Genomic DNA, 18,652 nt, shown 5'->3' with positions numbered 1-18,652 from the left:
CTGTGCTTCAGCCCAGTTGCATTTGCCACCAAATGTTTATGACTTCAGGAAAGTTTGTGATGGTGTTGGGGTTACTGGGACCAGTTGTGATTCTTAGGCAGTCCTTTTCACACCCCTGCTCTGAGAAGCAGTGAACCGAGGAGCACTGGTGTTGTAAAGCACCTGTGTGGAGAAGGACACATCTTGGGTACCTCAGAGTGACAGGCTGACACTGTAGCACTTCAAATTACTATAGGGAAAGCAGCGGTGGGGAGTGTAAATAAATCATAAACACTGTAAAATGGCTCTGTGTTTCTATTATCTTCCCCTACATAAGAAATGGTGAATATAGTTTGTTTACAGGGATAGGCCCTCAGATATTCCTACAAGCTGGACAGATAAACTGATTATCATGGTCCGTGTGAGGCTGAAAACAGGGCTTCAATTCTAGTTTCTTAAGTGGCAAAAAATTACATTTAATCCCCTACTTCCAAGAATTTCAAAGCAAGTGAATATCAGTGGTGTCCATAGCAGGTAAATTCTGTCAGTTTGCAGGTGGGACAACTGAAATATGGAGAGATTACTGATTTTGAAACAGCTGGTGATAGAGCCAGAATCCTTATGTCCCAGCTTTCTATGATCCTTCAGTTACTAAAAGAGTTTTGGTTTTGGGGTTTTTTTTCCACTTTATTTCATTTAAATTGTTGTTAAAATCTCCTAGGTTTGAGAAACCTCCCGAGACCTCTCTTGGTGGCTAGTCCTTCAAGTTCTGGGAGCACTGAGGCCGACAGTGGACTGTTTGCAGTCCCTACAACCCTGCCCCCCAACAGCCGCCATGGGAAGCTGTTCCTCCCCAGCAAGGACGCAGAACTGACCTTCCGGCAGCACCTGGATACCATCAGTGTAAGTGACATGAGTGAACAGAAAAGGCAGCGTGCTGTTCATGAGCCAGCTTCCAGGAGGTGTCACAGGCATTCTGTATGCATCAGAAAGTATGGGCTGCCTTGTGAAGCAGCGCTTCTTATCATGTCCGAGTTTAATATTGTATTAACTGAGATACGTCATATTTTGGCTATGTAACTGTGTTTTAACTGATGTTACCTGTTCAGGTGATTCAGGTAATTCAAATCGGAATGCCATCATACAGCCTGATGACACTGATTTGCTGTCTAATTAAATTGCTCCAGCAAATATATGTGCCAGATTTAGCAAAAACTGATCCCCTTCTGATGTGTAGCTATTTTTAACACAGCCTCATTGCTGTATTTAAGTCAAATTCTAATTCTTTATGTACACAATCTCAGTAAGAATTTGGTAGGAAGCTAAAGTAGTTGGTAATGAAATGGCTTTTTGCGACAAAGCTTTATCTCCTAAAAAAACCAAGAAAAAATGCATTCTTGGTGCAAAATATTGTGGCACTAGCCAAAAGGATATTGTGCTATCTGAAACAAAACACAGTATTTTAGTTAACTCTTAATTCATCTTTATTGAAAATAAGAATTTGGAGGATATAATTTATTCTGTGTCTGGATGCTTAAAATACTTGTAATGCATTTCCTGTTGTTGTCCAGATGCAGTCGGACTTCTTCCTGCCGAAGCCCAGGAAGTTACGGAACAGGCACTTGAGGAAGCCACTGGTAGTACAGGTCAGAGCAAAGTGTAAATGCCTCTTTTACTCACTGGCTATCAGTAAGGCTGTAGTGATTTGCACATGTTAAATAAAAAACTGAATTTCCCTCATGCATCCACTGGAAATGTGAAGCTGAAATTATGAAGGAAAAGCACTTTGGTCTCTAGTGTAACTAGCTATGTTACATCCCTGTATGAAGAATATCAACAACAGTGGAAGTCCAGTGCCTAAGGTAGTTTGGAAAAATAAAAAAGCCTCTGGAAGAGGCTTCTGGAACCTGGAAGCAAATTCTGCTGCCTGGGCCTTCTGGCACTGAGGCATAGGCAGTGTGACCCTGTGCTGTCCTGCACTGGCAGTGTTGGAGCTGGCAGCCCTCTTAACAATAAAGTCTTCCTTTACACCCTTTTCCTGCTTCCTGCTCGGTAGTGGATGTTGAACTGTGGTGGATATAAGCCTCTGTGAAATAAGTGAAATGAGCCATAACATGCTTCATAAGAACAATGATTCCTGGGAAAAAATGGGGCTTGGAAAGAGATGTATGGAAGGAGTGGCCTGTTGTTGTGGTCCTTTGGTGATAGACAGGCATTACCCTCCTTCAGACTGCTCTGATAACCCTGGAAATAGGCACGTATCACTGGGACACCGGAGGCAGGTGAGAAAAAAGGAATCTGAAACCTAAATAATAGTAACCTACTGGGGAAAACAAAGTTCCCAAGTGTCCATTTTTTTCTCTTCTATTTTGTATAAGAGTACGGGATGCAGAAATTACCTCTGGATCCCTGAGATCTTCAGATCTGGGCAATTCCATGTGTTTTAAGAGCTCCCAAGTACACACAACTATCTCATACATCCGTACTTGCTGAATTTTGAGGGCAGATCAGTTTTTGCACACACTAGGTCCCATGCTTAAGATCACAGCTGTAGTTTTGAGAGAGATTTGAAAACCACTGCAGGTATAATCAGAGAGGATTATCATTCTAATCAGCATTTCTCTGAGAATTTTCCATGTGGAAATACTTTCTTTTAGTAGTTTACAGAGAAAACACATCATTTCTTTCTATAGCTTTCTTCTCAAGAGCACACTGATCCCATTGCTGTGTCTGGTGCATGATAGTAATGGCAGGGAAATGCTCTACTTGTTCTGGAAGGTCTCATGAACTCCTGCAACTTATACAATGAGTGTTACCCTCTGTCTGTGTTTAAATCTGTTCTGGTTTACTGTTTCTCTTACATAGAGAACACTGCTCCCAAGGCCATCTGGAAATCCATCCCAGCATGTCTGTTCCTTTTCTATCTTATCCAACTCATCCATTACAGGTGAGTATAGCCCTTCTAAAAATGGGAAAGTGTCCATTAAAACTGCATAAAGAAGTAATTTCTAAAAAGAAAAGTCTAGATTTTGTATTGGACTTTCCCTAGTACCTGGGATACTGTCTAAATTTTATACAGCAGAAACAATCCACTGCCCATATGTCCTTTTCTGCTGGTTCACTCTTGAGTACAGTGGTAGTACAGGTGATTCCCCATGAAAGCCAGCATGACACCTGAAGGTTGTCTTCACTGACAGTATGACAGCAGCTCCAGTAGCACAGCAGCACTTGCTGTTGTGTGTCTGTGGAAAGACACTGCTTAGCTCACATCACTGTTTAGCTTCAATTCCATCATCAATTTATCCCGTCATCTCCACTACTTTGATTCCTGCAGCTTGCTGCTGTTTGGAATTTATTTGCTTCCATTGAACTGTGTTGTGTTCTGCTTTAAAGGTGTTAGATTTTATTTACCTGAAAGGTATTAATGCTTCTCCCCAGGAAGAGGTTCATTTCGACCAATCCAGTCCTCACTGACTAAAGCTGCTGTTTCTCGTCCAATTGTGCCCAAAGTTCTTCCAGCACAGGCCACCAACCATCTCTCTAGTAAGTCATTCTGAATTCTGCAATAAAAGCCATGCTGGTCCTCCAGGCAGACACTGTCTCGCAGCAGAGAGTGGGTTCCACAATTAGAACAGTTAACGAAGTGAAAACAGTGACTAGAGGATTCTTTTGAGATGAGAAGACGTTCAGATGTTTGAAGTGGATTTTAAAAGATCTGGGTGAGGTTGACCCTTACAACAACTTAGATTTTTTACATTGAGTCTACGTGGCTGAGAGAGGCAAGATAACAAAATAAGGCTCTATTGTTTCTAGAGTTCCTCTCATAACCCATAGGAAATTTCTGGAAATTGCAAAATGAAATCCTTACCAATTTGGAGGACGAAAAAGAAAAAATAGAAGAAAAGTGTGGGAGGGGAACTGGGATGTTTCTCAGCTATTTTGATATACCTAGTAACAGGTTGGAACAGGGCAGAAAAGTTGAACATTTTAGCTAAAAGCAGTGTTACCCACGGTGCAGAAAAGCCGCTGACCCAGATCATCGGGTCATTACTCTTGCTGCTTTTTTATGTGGGTTGAGTTTTGACTCTGGATAAGTTTTAAAGAATCATGCTTTAGAGAATCATAACAAAGTGAAGAAGAAGCTTGTAATACGTTTTTTGCTTTTTTTGTTTCACCCAAGGTGCTATTGACTTGGCAGCTAAAAGTGCTGGCATTATCCCTGGTAGTCCCATGCCTGTCCTGGATGCAGATGGTTTGCCAGGTGTGTCTCCATTGTCACCAGATGCAGTGCCCACGGTGGTGGCAGGGCAGGAGCCAGCAGTAGCACATCAGAACGGAGGCTCCATCACCACTGTGGAGGTCAGAGGCTCTTAAATGAGCTTTTTTCAAGTGCTTAACTGTCTTGCTCTTTCATCATATAAAAAAGCTGTATTATTATGACTCCTCAGTGAGCTTTCTCCTGGAGCTCGCTGTTAGACACTGCTGTCATGGCAGACCCAATCTGTGTTGTGTAGTGTGTATTTGGGGTTGAGGGATCAAGTCATCATCTCATTGAATGAATTTCCATCCTGTGAAACGGTTTGCAGCTGGTAGAGCATTGAACTTGGCCATCCAGAAATCTGGTTTGAAAAGAAATTATGGCATTTCAAAAATTCAGGAGTGGATCTGGGGCAAAACATGGACTTTTTGGGATTGTATTTGGAATGGAAACTGTAATTTCTCCTTGCTGTTTCTTTCACTGAGACTCAGATACCTGTTAGTCCATGTCAGTCCGTGTTATGTTTTCGGGGAGTTGATGGGCAATTTTGCAAGACATGAGATGTATGAAAAGCACAGATAAATGCTGCTAGGCCCTTATGCCTTGCCTGCCCAGCTGCTCACTCACACGGTTTCTGTTGTGGTTGCAGGGCGCAGGGTGCCGGGTGCCGTACATCAGCCTGCCGACTCGGCCCGAGCAGGATGGCTTCCAGGTACAGTGTGTGCTGAAGGAGCAGAGCTCTGGAATGGGTAATGTTCTGTGAAAATACCACTGGTATTGCTAGTTAAAACTCTGTACTCCCAGGTAATTGTGCACCACTGGTACTGTCTGGTGGAAATGAAATCCCTAGTGTGTGAAGAAATTTAAAGAAATTTAGGAAAGCTGCTTAAATAATGTGTGTGTGCCATTCTCTAAAATCAAAGTGAAGCTGACCTGTGAAGAACAAACAAACTTTACATATCTCCTAATAGAGTGGATGAGTTTATAATCACTCTGCTATATCTATGTGTGTGTTTTAGACATCACAAGGAGACATTTCAGCAGTTTGCAGTCCTGCTGCCTCCATGTCACTAAAGGAGGAGTATTAGGACTGAAAGTATGATTGTAATGTCAGCATCCTTTCCAGAGATTCACTGTTCATTGTACTGGATCCAGTAAGACAGAGCTACTTCAGAGTAACTGTGATGACACTTAAATTGTAGGGGTGTTATCATCCTGCCCCCAGACTCTTTCCCCGGTGGGATCCAGGACCTGGGACTGGATTTTTAAGCCTCATAATACAGGCTCTTCTATTCTTCAGTGGAAGCACTTACCATGCTCCCTTGTGATGCCTACCTGTGCAAAAGGTCAAATCAGTTTGATTGGAGAACATAAGGGAGATTAAGATGTTTTTGTGGGGCAGATGTTAGGACGTGAACCTGTGAGGCATTTATTGAGGTAATTGGGGTCTTGGATTCTGGTTGTTGCTCTTACGACATCTGTGTATATACTACATCAAAAAATAATGTTACAATTCTACAACGGGGTGCTGGTAATGAGACTCCATAAAGATCAGTTGAAATTTGGGAAGTCTGGCTGTAAAAAGTGAATAAATATGAGTTACCAGTTTAAAATATCTGTATACTCTTCCATCAGTTAAAGGGTTTTTGCCTATACAAAGGCAAATTAATACATATCTATTTGGATCTATCTTGTAGATTTATCAAAATGGTGTTAATTTTAAGATTATGCTTGTTCTGTTATGTAGGCTGTTTTAAATATTCTTTGGAATGTTACAGACTCATATTTTTTCAGATGATTTGGCAGGATATGGGCTGAAGCATATTTGTTTATGCTTACAGGTACTTTTCATTAAAATAATACAGATTTATTATATAAATAGTATATTCCTCTAATTTAGGCATATTATCGACTGTGTTTTTTCCCTTAAAAGTCTGGTTTTAATCTGATACTCAAGAGCCAAAACGTTGCTTTTTAGTTTTCTGAGTTCTTAATAAATTTATAAACAATTAATTCTGTTTCTTGTAATAGGGTACATCAGTCCTTTCTCTGCCAGAACTGGGCAAGACTTCTCTCCAGAATGGTCTGTCAACCCCTCCACTCCCCTCATCAGAAGCTTCTAGTACTCGGCTCTCTCCTCCCAATGTTTCTGCTCTCTTGGATATTTCCCTACCTGGACCACCTGAAGATGTGCTTTCCCAAGGGGAACCTGCCACTCAGATCAGTGATTCCATCATTGAAATTGCCATCAGCTCTGGCCAATACAGTAAGTCTAAGATTAGCTAAAGTCTGCCTATCCACTTAAAAAAAAAAAAAAAAATATCCCTGACATCTTACATAGCGGCAGGAACTTTTCCAGGAAGCAGTTCTTGGGTTATGAGGTTTTTGTGGGTTTGTTTTTGTTTGTTTGTTTCCAAATATCTGTTGGAAATAAAATTCAGTGCCTGGCCTTTATTTTCCAGTAAATATGGGGTGAGGCGTTATTGTTGTTGTTTGGGGTTTTTTTCCTTTCTAAACAAAAATTGCTGCAGCGTCCTGTAACCTAAGCATATTGACTGAATTCATGATCCCTGACATTTCCTTACAGGTGAAGGAGTTTCTCTCTCTCCTGCAAAGCTGAATGGCAGTGACAGCTCTAAAAGTCTTCCGTCCCCATCCAGTAGTCCTCAGCAGAACTGGATTGCGTCTCCCACCCATGATCCCCAGTGGTACCCCAATGACTCCACAGACTCCTCCCTCAGCAGTTTGTTCTGTAAGCATCCAGATGCAAAGAAGTGCAACCAAAAAGTGCTTTCCTGTTAAAAAAAGAGACCAAAACATTGTTTATCAGTAGTGAATCCTTTGAAAAGTTATAAACCCAGTAGAATTATTCCAAATACTTCTTGCTTTCATTTCCACAGTGTTACTTTGAGTACATTTTTTCTCTCTTTACAAGTCTATTCCTGAAAAGATCCCGTTGCTAGATTGGGGTTTGTAGCTTGGGACAAGTAATTCCTTGGGCAGTTCCTTGTAGTCTGTTTGGAGCCTGACTCATCAGTTAGGGTGAGACGTTTGGAGTGTTGTGCCAAAATGAACAGATGTCTTTGGCACTGCTGGTGGAAAAATAGACTTTGTTGTGTCCTTGACAGGTACTGTCTCAAAGACAATGAGGTCACTCAACTGGGTTTGGTTGAGGTTTAGTTGTTGAGAGTTTTTTTAAATTAATAATTCATGGGGCCAGTGTAATGAGTCTCCTTACTCTTAGCAGTGTGGTGATGGTATCGATGCTGGTAACACATAATTTTTAAAAGATGGAAGAAATTGATACCTGTCCTCCATTTTGAATTTCCTGATCCTTCTCTTTATCCTCCCAGTTAAAAACACTCCGTGCACCGACTTACTGATGTGCCTTTTCTTTGTAGCAAGTTTCATCTCCCCTGAGAAGGGACGAAAAATGTTACCAACTCCAGTTGGGAACACCAGTGGCACCTCCTTACTGGGACCCAGCCTGCTGGATGGAAACTCGCGGGATTCCTTTGTGTCACGGTCCCTGGCAGACGTGGCAGAGGTAGGTCAGCAAATTACACTCTGTCTTGTGCTTCCTCTTGCAGTGCTGGAAGTTACTGGGTGCTGTCCCTCAGACCCTCCTGAGATACTTCGAAGGCAGAGGTGCTTTGACATCTGCACTTTAGTTCAGTAGAAGATTACAGTCATAACATAAAGATGTAAAATTATCTGAGGGTAATTGCTCAACACCAGAGCTGGTGGGAGAAGCTGCTCTGAGTGCCCTCAACCCAGGTTCTTTTTGCTGAGGGAGGTCGTATTCACCTGTTGGATATACCTTTCTTTTGACAGAGAACAATTTGGTTGTTCTGTTGTGTGTGTCCTGCTTTGTAGAGCAAGAATTGAAAGTGCTAAAGATAAGAGAAAGATTAATAGTGATGCAGCTACCGTACAGTTGGAAGCCTGACAGGAAAAAACAAATAGCTCCAGAAGGAAGAAGCAGAACATAGCTAATACCAAATCACATGAGAGGATGGCAGAAGGTTCTGTGCTGCAGAATTACTATCTCTGTGGGCAGAGCTATCTCTTTGTTTTGACCTCTTTTGAAGGGGTAGAATGAAGCCCAGCGGTTTTAAAGGCTGTGACACACTTAAGGACAGAGCTCCCTTTCAGAGGGACAGACAGGAAGAATGAGCTGCAGGAACGTTATGCAGCTTAGCAAGGAAAATGCGAAGTCTTGCCCTAGGAAGGGATTAAGGAATAACCCCACAGCGCTATCAGCTGGGGACTGGTTGTCTGGGAACAGCTCTGCTGTACCTGGATATGCCAATAGACACGAGCTGAATGCGATCCAGGGCAGATCCAAAAGTGTGGAACCAAAGGTGACCAATGATGTCATGAGCTGGTTTTAACAGGAGCATGGCCAGGATATTGAACAAAACTATGATTAACGTGCTCTACTCTGTAGAGTAGTAGAGTCCACCTGCTGTGAGACCATGTCTAGAATACTGTCACCAGTTTTGAGCACTCAATATATAGGCGAGAGAGATTAACAGGAGCAAGTTACCAGGAGGATCAGGCAGTGAAGAAAGGGTGATGCCTAAGCTTGTTCAGCCTAGAAAAGGCTTCAGGGTGGGAGGGACCCTGCTCCCGGCAGTAGGGTCATTGAGAAGATACAGCTAAGCCCTTTACAGAATGGTGATGGGAGGCGGGAGGAACAAGCAAAAGCTGAACTGACAAAGGTTCTGCTACATTTATAGAAAAACTTCCTTCACATTGAGGAAAGGCAGGCAAGGAAACAGGGAAACAGAGAGATGCCTAGAGATGTTATGCAGTGGCTATCTTCAGAGCTTTCCAGGGCTCACATCAATAAAGCTCTGAGTGAGCTGGTCTGTCCTCATTAGGTAAACCTGCTTTGAGCCGGAAGTTGAATTAGAGACCTCTTCAGGTCCCCTGCAGTCTGTTAACCCACAGTTTAGTTATTAACTCAGTACAACATCACATAACTTATAATTTCTTGGGGTCTTGCCCTTATGGAAGGAAGGTGTCACTTCTCTATTGCCCTTTGTATTTGGATAAGGAGGTTCTGTACAGACCATGTAACCAGGAGCTGCAGCAAGCTCATGCTGATTTAATGTGACGTTGGCAGCTTCAGACCTGAAACACAGATCCACTTTTGGCATAAATATAAAGATTCTGTTTGCTTGGTGGTGAATAACTGTCAAGGTGTGTTCTAATTAAAGAAATATGTGATAACTTATTTGCATGGATTGAAGTGACATTGCAGCCCTCAATATTACCAACTCTCTTTAGAAGAAAATGGGGAGTGGGCTAACCCTCCATGTTATGCACAGGAGAGCAGCTCTTGTGGCAGAGGTAATATCTTTAGATCATCTACCTGTGCATCTTAATGCTAAATTGGAGCAGGTAAGGCCCATTGAGACTATAAGTGGTTAGGGTTTTTTTAGAAGCTTTCATTTAGTTGTGGATGAGAAGAGCTGTTCTCTAACTCTTGTCAAGTAAGATAAAGTGTCTCTTTCATATGAGGAGAGGCTGGGAATGAAGCTGAGGGAGCCAGACTCTTCTCAGGACCAGAGGCTGCAAGCAAATTTTGAAACACATTAAATTCTACCTGAAGACAAGAGATCTATTTTGAGGTAATCAGGCATGGAAACAGGGTACCCAGAGAGTTTTGGAACATCTGTGCACGGGGATAATTCAGCACCTGCCCAACAAGGTCCAGGGTAGCAGGTCCTGTTCTAGGCTGACCTTGCTCAAGTGAGGTGGTTGGATAAAATGCTCTCAAGATGTCCCTTCCAACCTCAGTTATTCCATGAAAATTGCCACTAACACGTAGCTCATCTCTTCTCTCCTTGTCTCTTCCAGGTAGTGGATTCCCAGCTGGCTTGCATGATGAATGAGAACAGCATAGATTACATATCTCGGTTTAATGACCTTGCCCAGGAACTGTCAATACCTGAGCCAACTCGCAGGGAGATCCTGTTTGATGGAGGAGGTGGTGGTCCCCCCATAGGGGATCTCTCGCAGTAAGGGAATGACCAGCAGGCTGGTGCAGACTGTTCGGCTAAGTTGGAGCTTGCAGAGCTGGAACTTGACGAGGGCAGCAGCTGAGGCTGAGTTATCCCTGTCCCGTGTGCTTCTTTGTAGCAGAGAAGCATTGGTTTCAAAGGTCTCAAGAAGTACTTGCAAGTCCTGGAAAGTGCAATATGCTGGCAACAACAGAACATAGAATAACATTCCAGGAGATAGTGTGTCCCTGCATCAGCGATGTAAGATTGCAGGTTTGTGGGACAGTCATGGACTTGTACTTCAAAATGGCCTAAGCAAGCAGCTCAAGTAGGGATGGGATTGCCACGAGCTCCTGTATATGCATTATTGTTTGCATAGTGATCAGAATGCGATGCTTTTGGATCCACATGAAAGTTGTGGAGGATGAAGGGTAGGGGTGAGTAGGGGAACCATTGTGTATCTTATTACCATTCAGTCAAACTGAAGTTCTTGCACTCTGTCCAGGGCACTGCCACTCCTCAATGCTGTGTTCTTACAGACCACTGTGTTCCTTTGGCTCTTTGACCATTCCAGCGGGGCTCACACCTGCTTGCTTGTTTGGTAGGGGAGCTCTAATCTGCCCTCTTCCCGTGCTGCTTGGATCCCCTACTCTTAGACCCCATCATATCACAGTCATCATCACCCTGACTGCACTCATATTCTTAATGTTTGAGATTCTTCAGCACATTGCACAGTTCACCCTGTGAGTGGGAGAGTGCTTTCTTGGTCTCCCTGAAGAACAGTTGCTTTTTAGGTCTGGAAACATGGCAAAAGAGCTTACACTAGGAAAGCTGTGTCATAATTAGTCTTGGCTTTGCTGGAAATATGTAAATATTGTCATCCTCACAAAAACTGAGGATTTACCTGGGAGAGGAAATAGGAAAGAATATTGTAATGTGTAGGAACAAATACTAGGTTAACGCTAAAGCAGTTGAGATCAGTTTTGTGTCATGAAGAGAACTGTCAAGTCCTAGTTTAATCCCTTAGTCCTTCCCTACTTCCTCTTTCTTCTGTGAACTCCAGGTGCTCTGTAGTACTTCAGCATCATTCTTCATTACAGTCACTCCCAGGCATGAGTGGGTCTGGCACTCCCTCTGAAATCCCTGTCCATTTAATGTGTTTTACCCTAGGAAAAACCCAGATCCTGATTCCAGTGGGTTCAACCGTATAGCAAGTTAATTTCTGGGGAGCTGGTTGTCCATCAGTTCTAACTTTGTAACTCAGGAGAGTTCTCTCCTCTCATCTAAACAGAAGAGAGAAAGAGAAGAGAGAGAGAAGAGAAGAGAAGAGAAGGAAGAGAAGCAAGAGCGAAGGAGAAGAAGAAGAAGAAGAGAAAGAGAAGAGAAGAGAAGAGAAGAAACGAAGTGAATCCCTACTTCCCTCATATAATATCTCGCCTCTCCTATACTTCTCTCCCTCTCTCCTCTCCTCTCCTCTCCTCTCCTTCCATCCCAGAATACCCATGTTGTGCCCCTTTTGTAAACACACGTCTGCTTGTCCAGTTAGAGGATGTCCCTTGGCTGGTGTGAGTAGCTCTGAACTTTTCTGAGAGGCTGTTCCTATATAAACCTCACCTTTGAATTAATAATAAATAAACCTTCTCCATCCCTTAGGCTGTTATCATGGGTTCATTTCCCAACTTGCACTATACCTGGTGGATGTAGTTCTGCCTGCCTTTAGCTACTTGTACAAGGCATTTCTTTGACTGGGAGTCTCTTGTAACTTGCTCACAATGCACTTTTTGCTGTTCACCCAGTCTCCCTTCACCCTGCTTTAGGCAGACGATTTTTAGCTTCTGTGGAGTTGGCTTTGTGTTTTCTGTCATTAGGAGAAATTTGAACAAGTTTTCTGATACACACAGAGCCTTGTTTGAGAATTCTGGCAGAATTGTCAGGAAATCACATGAACCTGGAATAGGAAAAGCTGAAGGCTGTCACAGAAATTAATTCTGGGGCCTGTTTTGTTCTGAGCATTCCCCCTTGGTATGGAGAAGACACCTCTTGATATCAAGAGTCATGCCCACTAAAACTTTTCAGTTTCACTTAGAATTTAGCTGTGTTTTGGTTTGGACTTTCCCAGATTGTTCCCTCTCGGTTTTGGGTTCCACCATTACTAATGCAGATTATTCTATATGCTATGTCTCCAGAAATCCTTCCGATTTGCAGGACAAAAGTAGAAGGTACCTACTATGGCTGTGGATTACAGGACGTGCAGGAGCATATGTGTTACATCCTAATCAAGTGCTGTCTAAAAAGAAATCTGAACTCTCATTCTTAAACTTCTAAATATTGCAAGAGTAATATGAGGGTCTCCAGTGTATCTGACAAACTTTTCATCTTCCCTATCGATGCTGGTAACGCAGTGGATATGACAGTGGGTTTGGCTCTGAAGTTGCCTAGAATAAAGGCCAGTGTTGCTGCACCTGCTGCAGGAGTGGAGAGCAGAGCACTTCATCCTGATCCATGAAGGCTTTTTGCCTGCAATACAAAGAGCTGTCAGCTGCCCTGCCTCAGCTCACCCAGAGGAGGAACGAAACAACTGCAGAATGAAGGCAGCACAAGTGGCTATTTTTGATGATGGCATTACATCAGAAAACTTCTAATACCCTGAACATTTGCAAGTGGGCTTGAACCACTCAGTAATAACAGATTATAAATTACAGAAATAAATTCAGCACTCAGAATGTTGGTGTTAGGAATGTGTTTGGCATCAGCCCCTTAAAAGCAGGTATTATGAAGCAGAATTTGATTTCAAAAATGCATTGCAAACTGCTTTTTAAGAATAAAGCCCTTTGAGTACAAGGGAAGAACTTAATTATTAAGATCATTGTGGTAATTCTGAATTGATGCAGTATTTGTTACCCTTACTATCTGAAAGGCCATTTAAACACATCTCTGATCGGACCAGCTCTAGAGTTTAGGTGAACGTGCTTTACAATAGTAGCGGTCATCAGTTTGTGCCTGAGACTGCTGAGGAGGTGGTGTATACACACTTGCACACACACGTGCATGTGCAGATTATGGCAGGGGGGTAGTAATACTAAAAACTTCTTCAGTTTTCATTATTTGAGCTTCCCCAACAGCAGTAACAAAATCTATATGAGCAACAATGTCAGCCTAAGCAGACATCCAAGCAAGTGACGCTGAAATGCACAGTATCATTTCTGAGGCAGAAGTGAGCTCATTAGGACCTTCCTGGGGCACTGTGAGGTGTTGGAGAGGTCTAAGGGGCACTAACAGCCTCCAGGGGTAGGATTAACTGCTCTAGGCTTTTCCCTCTCAGTGATCATAAGGCAGTTCTGATTAGCTGACAAGGTAAATGGCAGAAGATTCAGTGTCTCATCACCATGGGCTGGCTTTGCTATACCAGAGCAGTACCAGAGCCCAAGGCTGGATCCATCCAGGGGTGTGCATACACTGACAAAGTGTTGCATCCTGATCACTCACACAATCCACTTTATCCTGTATCACTAAATGTACTAAGCATAGGAATAGTAATTGTTTTTCATACAGCATTGTTAAGCCTTTTTTTTTTTTACACCCTCTATATTTCTAAATTGAATTAAATGGCTTGATTCAAATCTAACCTATAAAGACATCTTATTTACTGACAGCAGATCCCAGAGTGGAAATTCAGTTGCATTTTGTTTTCCACACTCAGACTTCAGATGCATTTATAAGGAAAGTACTGCACTTTTTCTTAACCTTTTCAAACCTTTGAATCTGTTAATTTCACAGCAATTTGTAAATGTTAACCAAGTGAAACCTTGGCAAGCACTACAGCAATAAGTTATCATTAATTGTTGAAACATGATAACTGCTTTAGAGCTTATGGTTCTGGCAGCAAAATTTAATGCTGTTTCTTTTAATAATAGTTAAGCCATATCATCTGAGGTTTCTGGCTTGTTTGAGATGTGAATTTGTTTTATAGATTATAAATATACCTATATAGTGTATGTATAAAGCAAAATGCCTGTCCTTACTGATTATTTTTTGTACCATACTGTAAATTATATTATTTATTCTTTACCAATTTTGGAAAAAGGTGTTTTGGTTATTTAATATAATATACAAAAGCTGTTAAACTTCTTCTGTTTAAATTTCCGATTCAACTTGTAAAGCTGTTTTTATTCTTGTGCATAAATACATACTAATACTTGGTCTAACTTGCATCAAGTGTTCCTTGCTGTTCATGTCCTCTCAGATTTTTTCATTTAAGCTTTATTTACATGATCATGGCCTTGTGGGGCTGGGGCTAAAAATTCATCCATAAGGCCAAGCCTTTCAAGGTGTTTGGTTGCAATGAAATCAGTCGTCTAACTCCCATTGGCATCTCCCATCCCAGAATTTTTATGAGTCTCACCATGATCAGAGAAATTTTTGGTAGAGTGGTTTTTGCTTTATAGCTTCCATTCTCAGTAGAGTCTGCTCATGGTGAGTTTCAGAAATGTGACAAACCAGAGGGCTGGCTGTCATGAATGGCCTGTCTGGGGCCACGGGCACCAGTAACAAGGGGGAGAAAGAGAATAATAAACAAGAAAACCACCAAAAAAAAATCCCAGCTACTACCACCAAGAAGGTACAGTAAAAATGATAGTGTCTATCTTGAGGGTTTGGGTTTGGTTTTTTTTTTTTCCATTCTCAGCTTCAGATAAGCAGAAACTTGGCTGTGGAGGTTGTATTCAGGCCATCATATTTTATACAGCCACTACCAGAAATACCATTTCACCCCAAGACACTCAAGAACAGGAAGCCCAGAATCACAGGATGTGTAGGTTGGAAGAGACCTTCAAGATCATTGAGACCAACCCATGCCCTAACACCTCAACTAGATCATGGCGTCGAGTGCCACATCCAGTCTTTTTTTAAACACATCCAGGGATGGTGACTCCACCACCTCCCTGGGCAAGCCATTCCAGTACCTTATCACTTTTTCCATGAAAAACTTTTTCCTAATATCCATCCTATATTTCCCTTGACGCAGCCTGAGACTGTGTCCTCTCATTCTGTCAGTTGTTGTCTGGAGAAAGAGACCAGCCCCCAGCTGTCTACAGTCACCCTTCAGGAAGTTGTAGAGAGTGATAAGGTCACCTCTGAATCTCCTTTTCTCCAGGCTGAACAACCCCAGCTCCCTCAGTCATTCTTCACATGGCTTGTGTTCCAAGCCCCTCACCAGCCTTGTTCTCCTCTGGACACGCTCAAGCGTCTCAACGTCCTTCCTAAACTGAGGGGCTCAGAAATGGATACAATACTCAAGGTGTGGCCTGACCAGTGCCAAGTAGCGGGGAAGAATGACCTTGCTCCTGCTGGCCAGTTACAGTTGCATAGCCTTTCTTCAGAGCTTTCCAAGATAAAAACTAAATAAAGCTGAGAGAAAGGTGGGCTGACCCAGCACACCCTGCTTTGGGCAAGTTGGACTCAAGACCTGAAGTTCCTGTGATCTAAGTCAGTAACTAACTCCTTTTTGTAAACTTTCAGGATTTTGGTCTCTATGTCATACAAAAAGGCAACTTTATTGTTGCACTGAGAAAGAGCAAGTGTGTAATTGGTTAGAAATGAAGAATGTTCTAAAAAGCTCAACATAAGTTTTATTAGTAATATTTTGATACTTCCTTCCTGTCCAAAAAGTGCATGCTCATCTCTCCCACCTGTTTACTGAAAAAATTGGGCTATGACTAAGTTTGAGCTCTTTCTGTGCAGCTTCTCCCTTCCACTGGCTGTGACCCTGTCAGCAAAAGACCTTTAAATCTTTTCCACCTGTCAAAGCTCCTACTGAATCTTCTCTCACAAACTAGCTAATTTTGCCCTTAATGACCAAAATTTAAGACTATAAAAATGGAATGAGTCTGAAAAATTATTAGCAAAACAAGATACTGCAGTGATAGTACATATTTTTAATGTGGTTTTTATTTGATTTGGTTTTACTAGTCCTTCAAAACAAAAGCAGCAACATGCTGCTATATTTATGCTTCTAAGTTTACTTCTTGACATATGGAAAGCTGTAGAGCTGTGAAATAAAGCCTTCAGCTGAAAATGTTAGCTTGTGATGTTACAGTCAATGAAAAATGGTTAGAAAGGCCATGCAAATGCTGGCTTGGCAGGTGCAGCAATACCATCTCCTCCCAGTGTAGATTCTCCAGGCAGCCCAGAGCTTTCACGTGGCAGTCATCCCATGCTTCAGCCGCAGAGCTGGGAGCAAATGATGGACACTTGCCAGGGAGCAGGGTGGATCACAGCAGCCACATTCTGCTCAACACTGTGCTGCCAACCCCTGTGCACATTGACAAGGCCAGGTGAGGCTTAGGGGCCTGACACACAGCAATCACAGAATTGATCAGATTGGAAGGGATCACAGTGGGTCATCTGATCCCATTTTCCTGCTCAAGCAGGGTCATCCCAGAACACTTGGCATGGGGCTACATCCAGATGGTTCTGGAACATCTCCACTGAGGGAGACTCCCCACCGTCTCTGAGCAGCCTGTTCTGTGCTCAGTCACTGCACAGTGAAGAAGTTCTTCCTCATGTTTGGGTGAAACTTTCTGGGCATCAGTTGCTGCCTTTGCCTCTTGTTCTACTGGCTGACGCCAGAGAGAAGGGCTTGGTCCGTCCTCTTGATACTCATCCCTTAGATATTTATACACATTAATGAGGTCCCCTCTCAGCCATCTCTTCTTGAGGTTGAAACAGGTCCAGCTCCCTCAGCCTTTCCTTGTAAGAGAGAGATTCCCCAGACCCTTGATCAATTTAGTAGCACTCTGATAGAACTGTTCCAGGAGCTCCATGTCTCTCTTGTACTGTGGGGCCCAGATGTATACACAATGCTCCAAATATGGCTTCACTAGGGCTGAGTTGAGGAGCAGGATCATCTCCCTCGACCTGCTGGCAATACTCTTTCTAAAGCCCAGACAGCCTTGCCCTTCTTGGCCCCAAGGCTCACAGCTGGTCAGGACAGATAGCTGTGCACCAGGACACCCAGGTCCTACTCTGCAGCACTGCTGCCCAGCAGGTCAGCTCCCAGCCACAGCTGCAGGATCTGCATTTCCCCTTGTTGAATTTCAGATGGTTCTTCTCTACCCAACTCCCCAAGCTGTTGAGGTCCCTCTGAAGGGCTATACATCCCTCTGAGGTATCAGCCAGTCCTCTGACTTTTGTATCAACATTGAACTTGCTGAGGAGGCATCTGCTCTTTCACCCAATCATTGATGAGCAAGTTATACAACACTGGGCCCCACAGAGAACCCTGGGGGAACACCACTAGTGCCAGGTCTCCAACCTTACTCCGCGCTACTGATCACAAGCCTCCGGGATCTGCCACTCAGGCAGTTCTCAATCCAACCCACCGTCCAACTCACTTTTCTTGAGTCTGCCTATGAGGATATTGTGAGGGAAAAGCAAGGTGGGCAAAGAAGAATTTTGCTTGCTTCCCTGAGTACAGACTGCCCTTCACTTGCTTCTCACTTCACAACTGGTACCTGCTCTTTGCCAGGGGATGGATAGAGGATCTCCTTTCTGTTGGCTGCTCCTGTCTTATGCTCTGCTTGGGATGCCAGAGCATGGTTCCACCAGTCTATGTCCCTCTCTGATTTTCTAGTACTTCTCAGCCTTTAGTTTGTCTACCAGGCTGGGCAGGTCTTCCACCTGGCCATATCTGATGCAGCTGCCCATCACTGGAACAATCCACTGACAGGCTCAGGCACTAGCTACAGCCTGAAGCTTGGGTGGCTACATGGGGGTTTTTTGGGACTTCAGTCTGAGTCACTGCAACTCTTTTGGTGAGTTTAGGGGACTCAGTTCCCTGCTGAGTGGACACCACATATTTGAGTTCTCTCAGCAACTGTAATGACCAGAAACTGGTCAAGCTGCCTGCGCGGCTGCGCCCTTCCTGTTCTGTGTCGTGTTAGGTGTCCCGCGCTCCCTGGAGCCGCTTAAATCTCCTGCGCTGCCCCGGGCAACGCTCCCTCAGCGCCTGAGGGGCCGCCGAGAGCGGGCGGGGCTCGGGGCTGCTGCTCAAGAATCCTCGAACGCGAAAACGCTGTGGAGGGCAGCAGGTTACGAAATCCTCTCTGAGGTCATTCCGTACCATGCTCTCCCACCTGTTTTCTGCTTTGCGTCGCCATTTCGAGGTGAAACCTTCACATAAAAGCCCGACTGTAAGGTAGAGACCCGATCCAGCCCCAACCCCTCTCCACTACCCCACCCCGTCCCTTTAAATGTCCAGGCGCTGCTGGCCCCGCCCTTCCTCCAGCCAATGGTTGTGCAGTTTCTCCTGACGGACGGGCAGTATAACCAATGGAAGGCATCCAGGATGAGCGCCGACGCGGGTGGTTTCAAGCTTCCCTCCCTCTGCTAGGCTGGCCGAGCAGGC

General features: G+C 43.6%; 1 protein-coding gene across 3 annotated transcripts in view; it reads left to right on the top strand.

Moving 5' to 3' along the window:
* Positions 1 to 11,527, top strand: part of CRAMP1 (cramped chromatin regulator homolog 1) — a 45,552-nt gene extending 34,025 nt beyond the window's left edge. For all 3 annotated transcript variants that reach the window (XM_058422572.1, XM_058422571.1, XM_058422570.1), the window contains exons 12-21: positions 701 to 882; positions 1,551 to 1,625; positions 2,845 to 2,926; positions 3,418 to 3,522; positions 4,160 to 4,338; positions 4,887 to 4,949; positions 6,269 to 6,503; positions 6,825 to 6,989; positions 7,639 to 7,788; positions 10,110 to 11,527. In XM_058422572.1, coding sequence (XP_058278555.1) covers positions 701 to 882; positions 1,551 to 1,625; positions 2,845 to 2,926; positions 3,418 to 3,522; positions 4,160 to 4,338; positions 4,887 to 4,949; positions 6,269 to 6,503; positions 6,825 to 6,989; positions 7,639 to 7,788; positions 10,110 to 10,270 — 1,397 coding nt within the window. In that variant the 3' untranslated portion in view covers positions 10,271 to 11,527. The remainder of the gene's footprint in view (positions 1 to 700; positions 883 to 1,550; positions 1,626 to 2,844; positions 2,927 to 3,417; positions 3,523 to 4,159; positions 4,339 to 4,886; positions 4,950 to 6,268; positions 6,504 to 6,824; positions 6,990 to 7,638; positions 7,789 to 10,109) is intronic.
* Positions 11,528 to 18,652: the final 7,125 nt, after the last annotated feature.

The sequence above is a fragment of the Hirundo rustica genome, chromosome 15, assembly GCF_015227805.2.
Source record: "Hirundo rustica isolate bHirRus1 chromosome 15, bHirRus1.pri.v3, whole genome shotgun sequence".
NCBI lineage: Eukaryota > Metazoa > Chordata > Aves > Passeriformes > Hirundinidae > Hirundo > Hirundo rustica.
This window is presented reverse-complemented; position numbering and strand designations above follow the sequence as displayed.